At 35.9% G+C, this 18,797-nt stretch overlaps 1 protein-coding gene across 1 annotated transcript; it reads right to left on the bottom strand.

The window, feature by feature from the left end:
* Positions 1 to 1,142: 1,142 nt before the first annotated feature.
* Positions 1,143 to 4,023, bottom strand: LOC143531874 (triacylglycerol lipase OBL1-like). Its single transcript, XM_077027077.1, has 5 exons — positions 3,688 to 4,023; positions 2,724 to 2,917; positions 2,567 to 2,600; positions 1,685 to 2,295; positions 1,143 to 1,430 (listed from the first exon to the last, which is right to left on the bottom strand). Exons 1-5 carry the CDS (start codon positions 4,016 to 4,018, stop codon positions 1,149 to 1,151), a joined length of 1,452 nt encoding a protein of 483 aa, XP_076883192.1. The 5' UTR covers positions 4,019 to 4,023; the 3' UTR covers positions 1,143 to 1,148.
* Positions 4,024 to 18,797: the final 14,774 nt, after the last annotated feature.

Genomic DNA, 18,797 nt, shown 5'->3' on the forward strand with positions numbered 1-18,797 from the left:
CAACAATAATAATAGTTCAACTATATATTACATAGTCTTCATAATTTACATAAATAGTCCTTAGATATAAAATGATTGAATTTTTCATTTATTTAACATAGAAAAATGGATATTAATAGGAACTGAAATGCTTAATTATCTAATATATATAAACTACAAGTTTGGTGCCGCTAAGCCGCTATTGGGCCACTTGACGGCACCTTACTTGTCCATACAATTTTGTTTTTTTTTTTGCTTTGCTACCGTAATGAACATAATGAAAGTTAGGGATGAGTATTTTCGGTAGTGGTACCGATTGGTACCGGTACCGAATTCTGTACCGAAAAGTACCAAGTTTTGAGTTTTCGGTATCAGTATGATGCCGGTACGGTTCGGTATGGTACCGGTATTTTCCAAATTTTGCATGAAATACCGGTACCAAATATTTCCAATTTTTGGGATCGGTACTGATCGGTGCCGGTACCATCAAGAGTTCATCCCTAATGGAAGTTGACCGAATGATAATTTTGTTTGTTTTAATTCCAATATCATAACGAACGTGACTAAAACTGACCCGATTCACATACACTCAAAATCTCAACGTGCGGAACCGATAACGCTCGGTAATAACAAAGCCCGATTTACGGACTGAAACCACTCCACTGGTCCACTCAAATTTTATATTGTTTTCCTTTTTTTGCTCCGGTACCAACACCCAAGTTTTAACGTTAAGGTTTTATTAATTGTCCCGGCGCAACACGCCGGGATGAAAATCTAGTTGTTTATAAAATAAAAACCTTAGGTCAGGATACGTTAAAGATAATTTCTTAGATTGAAAGAGTTAAATATGCCAAATCTCGGTGACCAAAAGTGTAATTTTATCATATTATTTCGCATTGTTAGTTGTCAAAATAAATACTCAATTGTGACAAAACACAAAAATAAAAAATAAAATAATTCTACTAGTTACTAGTTAGATTAACAGTTTTGATAAAAAAAAAACAAAGGTTGACGTGTTTAATTATCATAAGATATCAAGAACTTGATTTTTTTAGTTTTACTTTTTATTACTTACATACTTTATTAAATAAATAAATACATAATAAGGCATTTTGGGAACTTTTTAGCGCAAATTTGTTGATGTTACGCCTATTATATAATAGTATCATTTAATTGACACCGTTGGTAGATTGATCAGCGGATTTAGTCATTAAGAGTTCAGGTGAACCCAACCTAGTAATATTAACATAATCTGGCGGACCATGAGCCGGCAATCCTGCAATCAAAAGTCCAGTTACTCTCCAACCTCTGCAAGCGTAGGTTTCAAAGTATTCTAGCCCATTTTGATAATGCATGATAAAGCTCCTCAACAACTCCCAAAATGCATTTGCAAACATGGGTATTATAGCAAATATTGAGAAGTAGTTCTTATTTGGTTCTTCAGCAAGCACCTGCACCAAGTAAGAACTTTTAAGGATTAGGTTCATTTTGCAGAAGCACCGTTCCTAAAATAGTCTATAGCACTTTTTGTAGTATTGAACAAACGAGTATTCCATACATTTTAATTTGCATTAAAGTTTATCATTTATTCTCACTTGGTAAACAAGTAAACTCTGATTACCAAAGAGCCCAGTGACATTAAAAAAAAAAAGTTAAAACAAAAAGTGTTTGTTTTGGATTAGGGCGTAAGCGAGAGATTATTTACCTGGCCCTTGTAGAAGCTATTGTAATAATGGCAGCCACCAAAATGCTTGTAGTACATATCAGAACTATCAAAGGGCACTCTGGGCACCAAATCATTGCAATAAACAAACCTGTGGTAGCTCAAACCATGAGTTACCAACACCTCTTGCATGTATTCACCAAATTCATGATCTCCAACCCTAGGTTGTCCAAATGTGTACACCCCTTCGAGTTTCGATAGCAAATCAGTCTCGTTATGGTACGCTAAAATGGCTGGAAAGACTACAGATAATGCGGCTCCTAAACTATGCCCCGTTAACAAGAATTTAGCATTTGGGTTGTTCTCAAGACGTTCTTTAAGCTTTTGTCTTATCAGGTAGTAAGCATATGGTTTTCGATTGTCTGATTGGATGTCTTTTGGCCACCCTTGGCTCTTTTGCAATCCTAAGGCTTTCAAGAAACCTGCATGAACCTTGCCTATACCACGGAGCTTGTACCATGACAGATCAACATCCGAAGACCAGTCTTTAGCACTGAAAGGTGATGTGCCTCTGAAGGAAACACCTATTAGCTCAAAATCCCCTTTCTTACCGCTCCACATGAACCCTTGTGTGGTGTAATCCTCTTCATAATCTGAAATAAAAATAACTTGTCTTTATTAGTTTAATTCAAGATGCAAGAAATTTTTCGCTTTTTATGAGATATGGAACATACTTTTTCTTAACACTATAATGCAACTTCTGGCATTAAATGGCTTAAGAAGGTATGTTGTACAAAATGCTTGATTTTGGTATAATGAATAATAACCTATTTTCATTAAATGGTTATAAAAAAGAATGTTGCATATGTATCAAAATATGAGAAATGAATTTCAGGAAAAGAGTTCACAATTATGACAAATTACCATTCCAACAATCGAAGATCCCCAAGAACTCCATCTGTGATCAGGTAATCGATTCTGTTAGCTATGTGGACCGAAATTTACTAACATGTAGTTATCGATATAGTAATAATACTAACAATAATATGGTACAAGATATTCGTCTAATTAAGTTTTTAACCTTCCAATGTTTCTCGACAGTTTCTTTGATATATGCCTCGTTTTCGTATGCAGATTTAGCTGCCATAATAGCAAGCGCACTCGTGTACCTGGGATCGTCATGCTTAATTCTATTGTCTAGATCCCTTCGTATGTCTAATAGCCCAATCGACGTCAAGTACTCCGGCAACTCTTTATTAGGAAGCTCCATTTTTCCTACATTATATCCGCCAATTAATATCAAGCACTTGAAAGATAGAGTTTATTTACTAATGTGGCAATGTGACATTAACGATAAATAGCAGCAAAATTAAAGATCATCGATAATGGTCAATTACAAATACGTAGATACTGTTTTTTCTCCTTAATTAACAGCATATTATTACACCGTTTTCTTGTTTACTATGAGACTTGAACCCTCACTATTTGGGAGGGACTTCACGTTAACAACCACCACGTAGAAAATGCTTTAACTTCACAAAATTATGCAAAAATATTGGCGTAAGTGTTGACAAAAACCCTCCAGGTGTACTTTGCTGAACTTTTGAGTAATAATTTATGAACTCCCGATTAACTACCATACATGGATCAAAGTAGATCTAAAATGCAAGATTTGGCACGTTAGTTATATGCGTATATGACTCATTTAGTGAAAAAAGTTATATTATTAATTGACAGGTACTATTGCTGCATAAGTATAATAGAATGAGCTTCGACGCAAGCCCTCCAAACGGGCAAGTTGTCATAATTATAATATATTTATTGATCCATCATGATTCATCCAAAAGATATCACTACCAATGATCATGGATCTCTTAAATCATAGCATATTTTTTTTAAATTTTTAATTCACAAATTAAATCAAGTTAAAAAAATATAAGGTGTGATCCGGTACAAATAAAATTAACATAAATATACAAATAATTAAAATAATAATAATAATAATTATTCTACGGTTTTAGCTAGAAGAAGAAGATCAGATGAACCTGTTACTATATTCAAAAGTAGCTTAAAGAAGCCTCCATTTGCATGCATGAAGTTGGGCATAAATTCGATCGCCGAGCCAACCAAACCCAAAGGTTTGTAAATCAAATGAAGAAACTTTTGGGCAACAACGGATATGAAGATGACAAAGCGCAGTGAAAAGCTTTCTTCGGTTGTGCCAACAGGACAGTCGATGAACTTCCGGCTTCCAAGATTTTTAGAGAACAAAAGCTTGATCAGATCCCATAATCCGACATCTTTTGGGCTTAGTAGCATATGATCTTCGCAAAATGATTTGTCGCACGTTTTTGTACAAGTGTCTTCAGTAGCCATGGTCAATGGCTTGGCTGTTTAAGGTTCACAAAGGAAAATATAAGGTTGGAAAGATGATGTGCAGGTATCCCTCCACTTGTTTCCTAATTTATAGGAAAAATAATCATAATGGTTGATTTAATTAAGGGGTTTTCTATAGCCACCCCACTTTTTGTTAAAAAACCAACCACTATGTCGCGTATAGCTCTATACGCGGCGTATTGATTGGTTTTTCAAGAAAAACCCACCAATTTTGTCTTAGTATGTTTTTTTTTTACTTTGTTTTCTTTTATTTTGTAATTATTATTGTTATTTATCATTATTATTAATATTATTTATTTATTTATTCAAAATTTGGCAAAGGATGTTCAGTTGCAAGGCTTATTTGGAAAAATTGACATTTTCAAATAGACTTTCAATTGCATCTCGTAGTCAGATGGTTTGTTAAAGGTCGGTCAAAACAATTAACACATATATACACCAAAACCAGTATTGTACACATATAATATAATTATAAAAGTAAAACGACAAATAAAACATAAAAATCTACACAAAGTCTCGGAAGTCGAAGTCGTCGTCGGGGCCCCTGAACGCCGCGTCGCCATCGTCGTTGTCGTCCTCTGCCCTGCGCCTGGCCCCTGAACCCTCACCAGCGGCATCCACGTCGTTGCCCCGTCCGCGTCTCATGCCAGACGTGCTCGACTCGTGGTCAAAACTGGGAGGGGGTGGTGTGTGGGAAATGTTGCAAAAGTCGCTAGGCGGACCCTATGCGGCTGACTGGGGAGTTGGGTGTACTCGGAGTACTCGGGGATTACTCGGAAATAGTAAATATAAAAAAAAATAATTTTTGGATTTTATATATATGTCAAATATCATAAGTATACTAATACTTATACAAAATAAGAGAATATCAATATAAATAAGATAAATACATTTTAAATACTAAATTATTCTAAAAAGTTTTAATCATTAAAAAAGTGATATTTTTTTATATTAAAAAATATGAATTATGTTGAATTTTTTAAGTCAAAATCGGACCAAGTTAACCGACGAGATGTGATTTTGGCTGAGGTTGACCATCTTTGATCTATACTTTGTTATTAGGCGGAGTTAAAAAAAACTCTCCTCGACGCTATACCTTGTAGCGAGTACTCAGAGAGTACTCGGCCTTAGAAACCTACTTTTACAACATTACGTATGGCTACCCGACCAACGCGCTGTCACCTTCTATGGCCCCGCCCCGCCCTGTTCCTTCTCGAGCTCCATCTCAATCTCATCGCCCTCTAACTATAATAATAATAATAATAATAATAATAATAATAAATAAATAAATAAATAATAATAACAACAACAATAATAATAATTAATAATAATAAATAAATAAATAAATAAACAATAACAACAACATAATAGCAGCAACAATAATAATAAAAAATAATAACAAATAATAAATTAAAAAATTAAATATCAGAGGCGGCGTATAGGGCTATACGCCGCCTTTGACCTTCAGAAAAAAAAACATAATAAGACAAAATTTGTGGGTTTTTTTAGAAAAACCAAACAATACGCCACGTATAGTTCTATACGCGGCATATTAGGGCGTGTGGTGGGTGTCCATAGCAGGAACCTTAATTAAGTTAGAGTAATATACGCTAGATTTAAATAAAGATATATATAATTAAAGTTATTATAAGATACTTTTAAATTGTTAATTCTACACGTGAGGCACACCTTCCGACCAGTTCCGTTTCACGTGACAGTTAGTAAAATAACTAGTAGTTTGCCCTCGCTCATTGCGTGAGGAACTTCGTAAAGGTAAAATGCTCATCTATTTGGTAATCTGTACAGTGTATACTGTGTATCCAATCTCGAAGCTCCCCACAAATGGCCACAAAGTTTTTGGAAGATTACAACTTAGAGTAAACAATTCAATTCGCTTAAAGGAAATGGATAAGCCATCAACACAAAATTGGGGGTGACTTAACTTGTACCAGTTTTGTTATAGTTGAGTATCCGGTATCAAAAATAATATAAAATTTGCTAACCAATTCAGCCCCTCTCATTTTACAGGCTGGTAATTGAAATCGAAAACCCTAACAGCTTTAAAGTTTGGTAGCTGAAACCAAAAACCTTAACAAATTCAATTCGTGTCGTTTAGTTATGGATTTGCATGCAAAATCGGTGCCTTTGAAATCTGTTTTACCGAAACGATTTTGGCCCAATTTCTCCCCCGTTATGTAAAAAGAAATCAAGATGAAATATCTACCTATGAGAAATTGGATATCAATACTATCAATACTGATGTAGTGGAAATCGAGGGCAAAGGACTTCGTTGTTGCTAACAACTGCGGTGGTGGTCAAGGAAGAAGGATCGGTAGGCGATGGCGGTGGAAAGGAGGTGATGAAAAGCAGAGACGCTATTATTATTAGTTATTATATAAAATAATTGTAACTACCACCTTAAATAGTGGGGTATAGCTTTGCAACGTGTAAAAGAATAAGTGGCATGTCTTATGAATAGTGCTTTTTACTAAGATAACCGTAAGTTCTCTTTTAGTATATGTAATTTATACAAAATCAACAATAATTTAGTCAGCATAATTAATTAACTCGACCAATCTTTAATAATCAACAAAAACTACAAAGTTGAACAACATATCCTAACCCTTTTAAGCTAAACAATTCGAATGTAGGCCCCTATAACGGATCTAACAACTTGTTTCTGGATCAATCTTAGTTATAGGCAACCGAGCTAGATCTCGGATCTTGTTAGTGCTTGTGTTATTTGCTAAATATGGTAAGTTGAGAGTTGTTAGATGGATAAGATAGAAAGAGTGAGAAGGATTTGCTTTCAAAAGTATAGAGTGAATGGACATACTTCCACTATTTATAAGTGGAAGCATGCCAAGCTTTCTTTCAATTCATCTTAGGCCCAAATGGACTTTATTTACATGGCCTTGGGCCCAAACATACAATAATCAAAACGAAAGCATACAAAATATAACTAATAAGTGAGCTAACAAATACAAAAGGCTTGACACGGGTTATAAAATCTCCCTCTAGTATTTAGTATTTGTAGAAGCTTCCGTCTTTAGTCAATCTCGTTCTCAAAAGTGTCGGGGTGATCGATTAGTTGATTTTCAACAATGTAGGAACAAACTTGTTGAACTTCTCAACTATTCGGCCGGTGTTTCCCCCAACTGGATCTTCAAGCGTGTGTAGAGGAGACTTATATAACTTCATGATGTCCACTTCACCAAATCCCATCAACTCATGCTCGTCAAAGAAGCGAAAAGATCTCATATGTTTGCAATAAAGTACCGCCTCACCAGTCTCACCATTAAAGTGTCAAGAAGTGAAGTCTGAAAGTGTGTCGGGCGTAAATGGTTCTCATGATAAACCGGGCGCCCGTCTTTTGGCATCTTGTATCTCAAGATCTTCCTTCTTTTCACGGTTGCAAGATCAACCTCCGTGGAATGCTTGTAAGTCCTCCCCCATGTTGGGCTTGAATTTTGGGAAGTCATCTTTTTGCCTCTTTGTGTAGGAACCACTTGAACCATCTCTCGAGCCCTTTTTCACCAACACCATCACCCGCTGCCCTAATAAATAAGTTCATGTAGAGATGGGGTAGCGTATGCATTTCAGTGTAATGCAGATAGGTGAGGTCTCCATTCTGACGCTGAATAGCCCAACTTTCGCTGTCTGCGTGCCACTTGTAGTACATGATGAGAGATTCATCATGATAAGGGAATTTCCTGCATTGAATACTTGAACTCTTGTCAATGCAATGCCATTTTCTTTTTCTTGGCAACTGACTTGGGGCAAATTCATTCGTAGCAATGGGAAAAACAGCAATAACGGTGGCAGATGAGTCTGGATCATCAGCAGTAGTAGCATGATCACTTGCTTCCAGATCTGGTTTATCGTTAAGGTAGTCAACCTTATAGTCAGAATCCAACTCCGTTTCCTTGACTTGCGGTTCAGTATTTGCAATAATATTGGGACCAAAAATAGAATTAAAGTCATCTTCCAACTTAGCATCTCGATCTCTTATTTCCTTTGCAACATCTCCAGCAGAAGGATCATCACGAGCAACATCATCACGTGGAGCAGATTGATCACCTGCTCCACTACCACCACCAACACCATCACCACCATTTCCTCCGTTATCACCATCATCTGACTCGTCATCACCTTCATTAATCTCCTCCTCCTCATCCTCCTCCTCCTCCTCATCATCATCATCATCATCATCAGAACCATCAGCACCACTCGGATCAGTCATATCAGACTGTCAGTTTTCTTCTTTCCATCATCCTTACCGTGCGAATCCTTCCAGCTCTTGAAAACTCTCTTCACTCACCTTTTGAGATCAATAGTGTCTTGATTTGTTAATGTGATGAGCTAAAAAGCAGCTTTGTACTTACCGACCAGGTCTTCATTAATCTTGATCATGGCTTCATTCATCCTTTGTTGATCTTCATTTTCAGCCTTTAGCCTCTTGATCTCTGACATGAGCTGGGTGATCTCAGTCCTTAATTTATCTTCAATATTGTTCGAGGACTTAAGATCATTCTCTAGTGATGCAACTCGAAACTCCAGCCTTTCAATTTCAGCAGATCGTTCAGCGAGGGACAATGATTGATTGTTCAACAATGTGTGTTGATTGTCCACCTGCGACTGGAGGGTTGCTTTCAAGACCTCATGTCTTGCAATCTTCTCCTTATCAGTAGCCTTTTCTTTCTCCAGGCTCTCTAACTTCTCTTTATTCTCTGCCCTCTCCTTCTGAAACTGCTCCATTAGAACCTTCTGTTTCTTCCTAAACTTGATCATAACTTTCTCTCACTCGGCCCTCTTCTTATTGGATTCCTCCAGTGCCACGATCCTTTCTAGGATAGGATCCATGAACACCGGAGACTTTTAAGACTTGCCATTGGACAAAGGGGTAGGAATTAGGATCTTTGGTCGGGTATTAGAGGATGGAGTGTAAGATTGAGTAGGTTGGGTGGTTGATAGTATGGGCATGGTTATGGTTTGAGTTTGGCAGGGAGTGGTTTGGTTAGTGGTTAGGAAAATGTAGTGACAGTTATGATAAGTGGTAGGGAGATAGGTGAGGATGTTAATGTGGAGGTCCAGAAGGTTGTGTATTTTAGTGGTGAGGTGAAACGGTATGGGGACCTAAGGGGTGAGATTATAGGTGATGTGTGTTGGGGAGAGGCTATGGGTGGTTGGTAAGGGGAGGTTGGGAAATCTATGTGTGAGTGTATGGGTTGATCAAGTGAGAATGATCTGTGGAAATTTGCGATTTGATGTTTGGGAGAGGTTTCGGGACTGGGTTCAAGATAAAATAAGTGACTCGTATTAGTTAGTGGGTCAGAATAGCTTGCCTTTTAAGGACGACCTAGTGGAAAATGCTTTTTACTGTTGGGTAATCTTGATGGGTCGGTTCGTGGATTAAAAATTTCTAGGTTATGCATCTAAGAATGCTTCAATAATATTATGTTGGTTTGAGTTTGAAAAGGTACATAGTTGTCCTTATTTGTAGGATGATTACCTAGTCTTGTGTTTATTGGCTTGTTTTAGGTGGTTTTTTTTTATTTCTGTTGGGATCTTGTATACTATTTAAAGTCATTTACTTTATTGAATGTAGCATCCTCTTTGATATATTACAGCAAGTTTTTCCTTTTACTTAGGTATTCACATTTCAAGTCCCGGATTGATAGTCAAACACCAAGCAAACGAATAACTCTCGTTTATATTAATTAGAAAATAATATTATGTTGGTTTGAGTTTGAAAAGGTACATAGTTGTCCTTATTTGTAGGATGATTACCTAGTCTTGTGTTTATTGGCTTGTTTTAGGTGTTTTTTTTTTTTTTTTTCTGTTGGGCTCTTGTACACTATTTAAAGTCATTTACTTTATTGAATGTAGCATCCTCTTTGATATATTACAGCAAGTTTTCCCTTTTACTTAGATATTCACGTTTCAAGTCCCGGATTGATAGTCAAACACCAAGTAAACGAATAACTCTCGTTTATATTAATCAGAAAATATAAATTAAAAAACTAACTACAGCTCTCAAACCCTAACTCGGTTGCACCAACTTCTTATTTTAATGTCTAACCATAATTCGGTTTATAGAGACTAGCCTAACTTCCTAGATAAGACATTACCAAATATAATAAAACCTTAATAATTCTTGGGTTGGGCCCTACACTCGGGCCAAACAACAATTGAGCTAACAATCAACCCCCCCCCCCCACCAATTGTTATATCCGACTCACCCCTTAATTTCCTATTCGAAATTGGCGGGTCTTCAACTTCACGCTTGTCATCATTCTCTTGATTCTCCCGAGGCTTTTCTTGATCTCTTGTAGTGTTCTTTGGGCTCCACTTGGCTTGAAGTAATACTTGTTTCGTTTGATCATTATACGCTTTCCCTTAGGCTTGAATCACTCTCTTGACCACACGTTTAGTTTCTTGAACACTCTTCGTTGGACTTTGAATTATGGAACTTGGATTTTTTATTGGAATCTGACTCGTAACTGGCTTATCTTCTTTCAGTATAATTATTTGAAGATCCGATCTGTAAAATTCTTCATTCCGATGATAGCTCGTTTACCAGGACTTGCTATCTTGAGGCTGATCTTGTACAATTGGTTCTTGGTCCTTGTCACCTTCATCAAAAGTTTACCTGTATCATCTTTATTGGTTTAGCAAATCATGTTTAATGTTAATCTCGCATCCACCTTCCGTTGCTTGACCAAGACTTCTGATATTGCATTGTAGGCTCGGGATGTAGTAGACATCGGTCAACAGGCGCTGCTCCACTGTCTTTCCTTAAACTAAGACCGACCCTTTTCCCCGAATATCAATACAAGATTCATCTTCGAACTTCACCGTTCCCGTTAGTTGTTCATTCAATTCATAAAAACACGCTTTATTACCCCATCATGTGATTCGATGCTCCGTTGTCGAGATACCAAACATCTTTCTCCATCGGCTCGGTTTCGAAACGCTTTGGATCACCCCATCTTCATTCAATAAAACCGTCTTTTGATCACCTTTTATCATAAATAAAGATGAATAAAAATTATCAACTTTGTTCAAATTAGATTCTTCATTTTTCTTCATACGTTCTGGGCACATATACGCAAAGTGACCAAAGTCATCACAACGGTAACACTAAACATGTGATCTACCATTTCTTCCCCCTTTGATGATCATTCGTCTTCGTTGACCCGTATACATTGACCCACGATGTTGACCATCTCGGTTGTCACAACCATCTTGATCCTCATTCTCTCGGTCTTGACCTCCATTTTCACAGCCTCTTCCATGCCCCTGTGAACTCGGCCAACTCTTACCTCGGCTACCGGACTAATCATACGACTTGCCTTTGTAACTACCTTCCGATCGATTGAAAAGTAACCGACCTTGTGAATTTGAAGCGCGCTCTCTCCCTCGTAGACGTTCCTCAAATGCCTTAAGTCTTCCAATAACATCTTTAAGCATCAAACTACCAAGATCAACACTTTGCTCGATTGAGGCTACGAGTTGGAAATATTTATCTGGAACCGTGTCCAATAACTTCATCACCAAGACATCTTTCTCGAACACGTGACCTAGACTGGTTACCTTTGAAACCATTCTTGTTATTTTCCTTCCAAACTCGTCAACAGTCTCGTTTCCACCATCTTGAGTTTCTCAAATTCACTTTTCAAAGTTAGCAATCGAGCCTTTTGAACTCACTCGGCCCCAACATACTGTGCCTTTAAAGCCATCCATATATCTCGGGCATTCTTGTATTGAGAATTATGAAGAAGAATAGCACCATTCACCACTTGAAACAAAAATGATCTGGCCGTTTTATTCTTTTTCGCATCAATAACAACACCCTCTTGTGGTTAAACAATATCCCATAGGTCTTCATCATCTAAGATCGCTTCCACCACAATCGCCCATGTGATGTAGTTAGTTCCATTCAACTTTGGAACATGTAGCGATATCCCTCCGGTTGGATTACCGGTCTTTCTTCTTCACCTGACATTGGTAGTGCTTAACCCCTTTGCTCCACTTCTTTGGAACAAATACAAACCAAACAATCTGAACAACTTTTCAGAACCGAACACGCTTGCTCGTAAAATTAAATAAATCAAACCTTCACTACTAGAAAATTCATTAACTTCCTACATCATTTTTCGTTAAAATGCGTAGGAAATCATTGTTTCCAACACATTTCCAACAAAAACGGGTGTGTGGGAAAAAGGCCCGTGGGAAATATTTTTCTACACATTTCCAACACATTTTTCAACACATTACCTACAAAAATATGTCGTTGGAAATTTCCAACGCATTTCTGACACAAATCGTTAGCACTTTTGTTAACACTTTCTTACATATTTCCTACACATTCTAATATATTTCTTAGGCATTTCTTACGAGCATTTCCTACACATGTTAATATACTTTCTTACGCATTTCTTACGAGAGAAAATACTGTTTTCTGTTTTTTATGTTTTTATTTTCTTACGCATTTCTAACGCAATATAATCACTTTTTATTCCGTTAAATTTTTCAACGCATTTCTTACACATCTAAACAAATTTTGTTTTTTTATATTTCTACGCATTTCCAACGCATCTAATTTATTTATTTTAGTTTTTTTATTTCCTATTCATTTTCAGTATATGCATCCAATATTAGTTTTAGTTTTAATATTTCTTTTTCTGCACATTCCAAAAATTAAATTCTAAAAAATGGAACTAAAATTTAGATCTTTTCTGCTAAAGATGCAAAAAGAAAGAAGTTAAATATAATTCAAAACATGTTTTACAAATCAACTAGAAATACAATAAACTTAAAATAAAAGGTTCACAACATAGTACTTGTCTTAAGAAGGTTTGATTGCAAAATCACCATTACTAATTTGCAGGAGACTGAAGATTTCTAACAAACTCTTCAAATTTTTGCATCCTTTCTTCATTTTCCATACGTTCATTTTCCATTTCCTTCACTCGTTGTTCCAAGTTTTCTCTTGCCTTTCGGTCATTTTCCAATTTATTTTCCATTTGTGCTCGAACTTCTTGTATCTAAAAAGTTCTTAACATATACATAATAGTTAGTAAACAATCAATACATAATTTATAAACATACTTCATTAGTGAACCAACAATTATTAAATGACTAAAATGCTTTATTATAAAGCTTGCAACCAGAGTTGACCCGGCTATTTGTTGTTTATGCACACTTTACAATACCATAAATTAAAACACTTCACATCAAACAATATCATTAATGAAACAAACAAAAAAAACATAATCATATTCAGCACTTGCATTTCATTACCTAACTTATATTACAGAAAATAAAAATTCTGTAAGCATGTACCTATGTTGAAGTTAATGTATTTGTGTTCAGGTTATTTAGATTATTTGCGGGGAGTTTATACCCCACGGGCTAGTCTGAAAACGAGTAATCTAAGCCTAACCAGACTGCTTTGGACACCGGTTCCCGCAGGGGCGGCCCAACGTTTTTGAAGGCCTTAAGCGAAAAAATATTTGAGGCCTTTTTATAAACTTCTAAAGGTCTAAAACAGTGATTAGTAAGGTTCTTACACAAATTAATTGATGTTATAATGTAGTAACAGATAACTAATGTTCTAAACTTCTAATACTATAACAAATAATAGATGTAATCATCTGTTTTATATTCTAATACAAATTAATGTTCAATACAGTAGCAAATAACAAATTGGTGTTCTAAACTTCTAATACAAGTAGCATATAGGCAAAAAAATCAACTTTCTTTCATACACTATCTATTATTAAAATTAAATATCTTCTAATATCTATTATATTCTAATACAAATAGCACATATCTGTTACTCAATATCTATGCTAAATAATTTAACATATTAAAATGAAAAAAAATAAAAAATTAGGCCCTCTGTTGTTTGCGGGCCTCAAGCCCTTGCTTGACTTCTTAAAGCACTTGGGCCGGCACTAGGCATCAAATTATATACTAATACTTATACCCCTAATAATAATAACAGTAATAATAATAATAATAACAATAAACAATATTAAAAACAATACCTCTTTTTGTGATCTTTGGGCATCAAAATATGATCTAGACCCACAAGATACAGATTGCGACTAGGTCACCACGAACTGGGGATCTGAAGATCCTATCCCAAACATCCAGCTCCTGCTTCCTCCCGGTGGCTGCACCTTCGTCCACACACCAAGATCCCTTGTTGGATGCTGATTGAGGTCAGAACCGTACAACTCAATCATACTCCTCATGTACTCTGCCTACAATTCATCAAAACAGTGTGATCGTTAGTGAACTAAAAGTTGATACAATAATTATATGTGAATGATAAAGATAATTTACATATGTTTATTTTGATCGATCCGTGCAAAATTCAAACTCTTCCCAGTTATGAATGTCTAGCTCTCCTGCCCAAAATTTTGTTTCGCATTCCTTGGTAAGGTGGGTATCAAAGAACATTTCCACCCCGCTACTTTTTCGATCATGCTTTTGTTTCTACATAAAAAAGAGTAATACAACAGGTGTTAAAAGTACTAAAAAATAAAATTTTGCATCCCAATTTTTTTGGTAGAATTAATAAATATGATTGGTTTACCAAGTGGATACGATGCTTGTCAAATCATACAGACCCGGACGCGCGGCGCTGGCTTGGCTTTGTCTCCCATGCGCGGACTTCTTTTTCCTTTTTTCTGAGCTCCAACCCTATATAGAGTAAAACGTATATTGTATAATATATAAGATTGACAAGTATGTCCAGGTAAGTAATATAAGATTTATAAGCCCCTATGTTGCAGATAATTAAAGTGGGCATAGCAAATAAAGATCCAATATGAAGAATTTATTGGTTTAATTTAACAAATTCAAGGTAAGATCGAAAATATAGTACCTCTGCAAATAGTTCATGGAGAAGATCGATCACAGTTAATAATCGATGTACTTAAAAAACTCTTTCGGCACAGTTAAGTTTGTTGTGCTTAAGAACTTCAATGCGAAATTACGAACAACAGATTCGTGTACTTAAGAAATTCGCTAGATTGGGATGATAGCAACAAATTTGTTGATTGCATAATCAATCTCGGTCTTTAACAGAGACCCGATTGGTAGAGATCGACACCGAAGGATACCCGAAATGAATCCCCTTGTCCAGTCCTCGGTCTGGTATATTTAACTTTTTCGGGTTTCGGTCCGGGTCGGTTAAAACCCGGTTCGGGTCGGTCCTTGCAAATTGCGCACCCCTAAAAAAAACTAATGACTAAATTCATTAAAACATATTATCAAACACCTGACGGGCAAATCTTGTTAACTGATGTATAAAACCTAATTCAACATCCAAAAACCCCTAAAATTTAAACAATCAACAAGCATAGAAGCCCACATTGAAAAACCATAATGTAGAAACATGAAGTAAAACAAGCTGTTCATATGAACATGACTCAGAAGTGAGTTACTATCCATTACCTGAGATAGAAACTAGAAAGAGGTAGATGAGATGCAGGAACCGACTAAAATTAACAACTGTGACAATCGTCAATTTCAGATTAACTCCGTTAACTCAACTCCGTCAATTCGAACTTAAAGATCACTGGATCTATAACGCACACTTCATTACATTTAAACTAGGGTTTAAATGACGCTTAACACTTACTACATGTGTAGTCTTTCGGGAATTGCACCGAAACGCAAACGAGTTGACGCAAACGATTGGTTAATAAACGAAAAACGTCAAAACAATAATTATGTGTTAGACTTATGTGTTATGTGATAACATAGTATAAAACGCTAACTCAAGATGCAAACTAGTTAATTTAGGCTAGAAAAGTACAAGTTAGAAGTTGAGGGACCAAAGTGTAATATATTATTATTAATAATATTAAAACCCTAACCTCCTTCTCTCCCTCACAAACCCGATCGGCCAGCCCCTTTCTCCCCTCCCTCTTGCGACGGCAGCCTCACACACACACATATCACACTCGTTTAAACTTGATTCTTCATAATCGGAGCATCCTACACTCGTTTCTAAGCACCCCTCACGTTTCCCTTGGTTTATTTCTGCGTTTTAAGGTATAAATATGAAACCCTAACTATTGAATATCATATTAAGTGTTCTTATGATTGATTATTGCTAGAGGACGATTGATTATGTATTGGTTGTTGATATTGAGGATCATATGTGATTTTGAACGGTGAAAGATTGATGAATCGTTGATTGTTTGTAAACCCTAGAGGGTTGCTACTGATTTTCTATGATTAATTATGTGTATTACATGTTTTGGGTTATGTCGTATGCTTAGGATGCATGTTAGATGATTGTTTAGGCTTGCTGAGTTTTTGACAGCAGTGATTGTTAAGATTGAATTATGTGTAACTTGTTGAATATAAAAGCAAACTGAGCAAATTATGAGTCTACAAGGTAGTACTCTGAGTCTAGTTTTCAGAAAGTCCAACCACGCCAAATTTGGAGGTGTTTTGGTTGATCAAACGATTTAATTGTGATTAAAGGTCAAAACTGGTACTGGACAGATTGTAAGTTATGTTTAGACGACTGTAAATAAATGTTAATGTGGAAATTGGTTGAGGTTGTTAACACTACAGGGTACTTTGTTGAGTCTAGTTTTTATAGAGTCCAAGTTTGTAATTTTTGGACGAGTAAAAGTTAATCTTTATAATTTTACAAAAACGTTGTGCAAAGCTGAGTTGTTAGACCTGCTGTTAGGTTGTTTTGTAAATGTTATATCTCATGAACTACGAGACCAATTGGGTTGGTTCCACTTCTGGAAGTTGACTTATTGAGTTAGGAACCTAACCCAAGTGGTCTTGCATTTATTGGATTTTTCGTTTAACGGGAATTTCAAATAACATTCTGTTGCGCATGAATTTGACTGTTATGAGTTTGCTGTAATGATTTGATTATTGTGAGAAACCCATGTGGAATATAAATATAATAAAATATGTTCTGGAAACCTAAGACATATATGCTTTTGTGATGATTTTTGGTAAATTAATTGTGATGCTATGATCGGTGGGATAAACTAGTTTTGCAAGTAGAATTCTGTCGTTAAGAAGCTAGTTGCTGAATTTTGTGAAAGTTGCATGAAACAACGTGATTGCTAATTTATTATCGTGTTTTGACCAAATTGCCCTTGCGGGGAATAATTGCTAATTGATTGTCATGATTTGACCAAATTGCCCTCGTGGGGAATAATTGCTAGTTAATTGTTATGTGTTGACCAAATTGCCCTTACGGGGAGTAATTGCTAGTGATGTACATTATGAATACATGACACGTAAATAATTGCTCACACATGTAACGTATCACAAATACACTTGTTAAAGTCACACACGATTCACAAACGAAACACGAAACATACTGTGTGCATAGGTATTATGTGCCGGGTCTAGAGACTCGATAATATTCCGACACTTAGAAAAAAATCTCTTTGTTGTTTTAGAACGCTAGAGAGAGTTTTTCTGTGACGCGCATCTTGGTGATTTATTTTGGGAATACTTCGCAAACAGTGAGTTCACTTACCCCTTCTAAACTATTTTCAAACGCTTTTCACTTGGGGGAGATAACATACTCCGAAAACGCATTTAAGATTTTGTTAGTATAAATTATATATCACTTGTAAAGACTAAGTGGCAAACGCGTTAACTAAAGTCCTTCATTCACATCGAACCGTTTAAAATTGGATAATAGCGAGTCATTGTTGAGTAGTACTACTGGGTTTGACAAACCCCACCCAACGCTAAACTCGACTGGAGGTCGAGTGGGTGTAATCTTGGCTAAACACATACCATGGTCGGGATAGACCTGGTGGCAAGGCAAATGATAAACAGTCAGCTTCGGTGTCGAACACTTAGTAATACTTGTTTTATAGGCTAGCTACCTATAGATATATAATTGACATAACACTATCTGGTAACGCAAAACGCTGAACGCAAAACGCTGAACGCAAACGCTAAACGCTTTATTTTATTTAAACTTGTGAACTCACCAACCTTGTGTTGACACTTTTAGTATGTTATTCTCAGGTAGCCGAGGCGGGAGCGCGGTTTAGGATCATGCATTGCTTGAAATACTTTTAATTATGCAAACTTATTTTAAACTGTTATCTTTGGGTTTTAAGTCGTCCTGCGTGACGCAACATTGGTTTTTATGGTTTTACGCTTCCGCATTTAATTACTGGTAAACGTTTTCATGGTTTTGAAACTTTGTTTTATGGTTTGATTATAACTAATGATTCCGATCCTGTTAGTTCACACCCTCTGACGGTAAAACTCCGTTAGTGGATTTTGAGGGTGTGACAACAACAAACATATACATGTTGAACTTATGGATCTAAAACCGTTTAATGGATCGTGGCTTTGAAGTTTCACCCCTACTCCTCTGAAAGAGTGTTATTGATCGTGGTATTTAGATGCTTGAAGAATTAAACCTAATATGTTAAAGCATACAATAAAAAAATATAATAAAACATATATACATATACTAGATTTTATCCCCCGTATTACGGGGGTTGATTTACATTATTCGTTTTTAATATTTATATATGTATATTTGGATTTTAATTTTATTTATGGTAAAAAAGTTAATAATTAATATACTTGAGGTTTGATGATAAAATGGTTTCACAAATAAATGATATGTTATAATCCGGTTTAAAAGCTATCTGGGTTTGGTGATACCCATTACCCGTTTATTTTCTTTATTATAAAATTGTTTCTTAATTATAAATAATATTTT

This window comes from Bidens hawaiensis, unplaced genomic scaffold (assembly GCF_021521415.1).
Source record: "Bidens hawaiensis isolate Kalapana, Puna unplaced genomic scaffold, B.hawaiensis_p1.1 tig00009272_1, whole genome shotgun sequence".
NCBI classification, from domain to species: domain Eukaryota; kingdom Viridiplantae; phylum Streptophyta; class Magnoliopsida; order Asterales; family Asteraceae; genus Bidens; species Bidens hawaiensis.

What these genes read in the sequence shown, in the direction of transcription:
- LOC143531874 (XM_077027077.1), bottom strand. Translation starts at nt 4,018, where the DNA reads ATGGCTACTGAAGACACTTGTACAAAAACGTGCGACAAATCATTTTGC. An exon ending in ACTTTTGAATATAGTAACAG is followed by an intron (nt 2,918 to 3,687) that starts GTTCATCTGATC and finishes GATATAATGTAG; the next exon opens with GAAAAATGGAGCTTCCTAAT. An exon ending in ATAGCTTCTACAAGGGCCAG is followed by an intron (nt 1,431 to 1,684) that starts GTAAATAATCTC and finishes TACTTGGTGCAG; the next exon opens with GTGCTTGCTGAAGAACCAAA.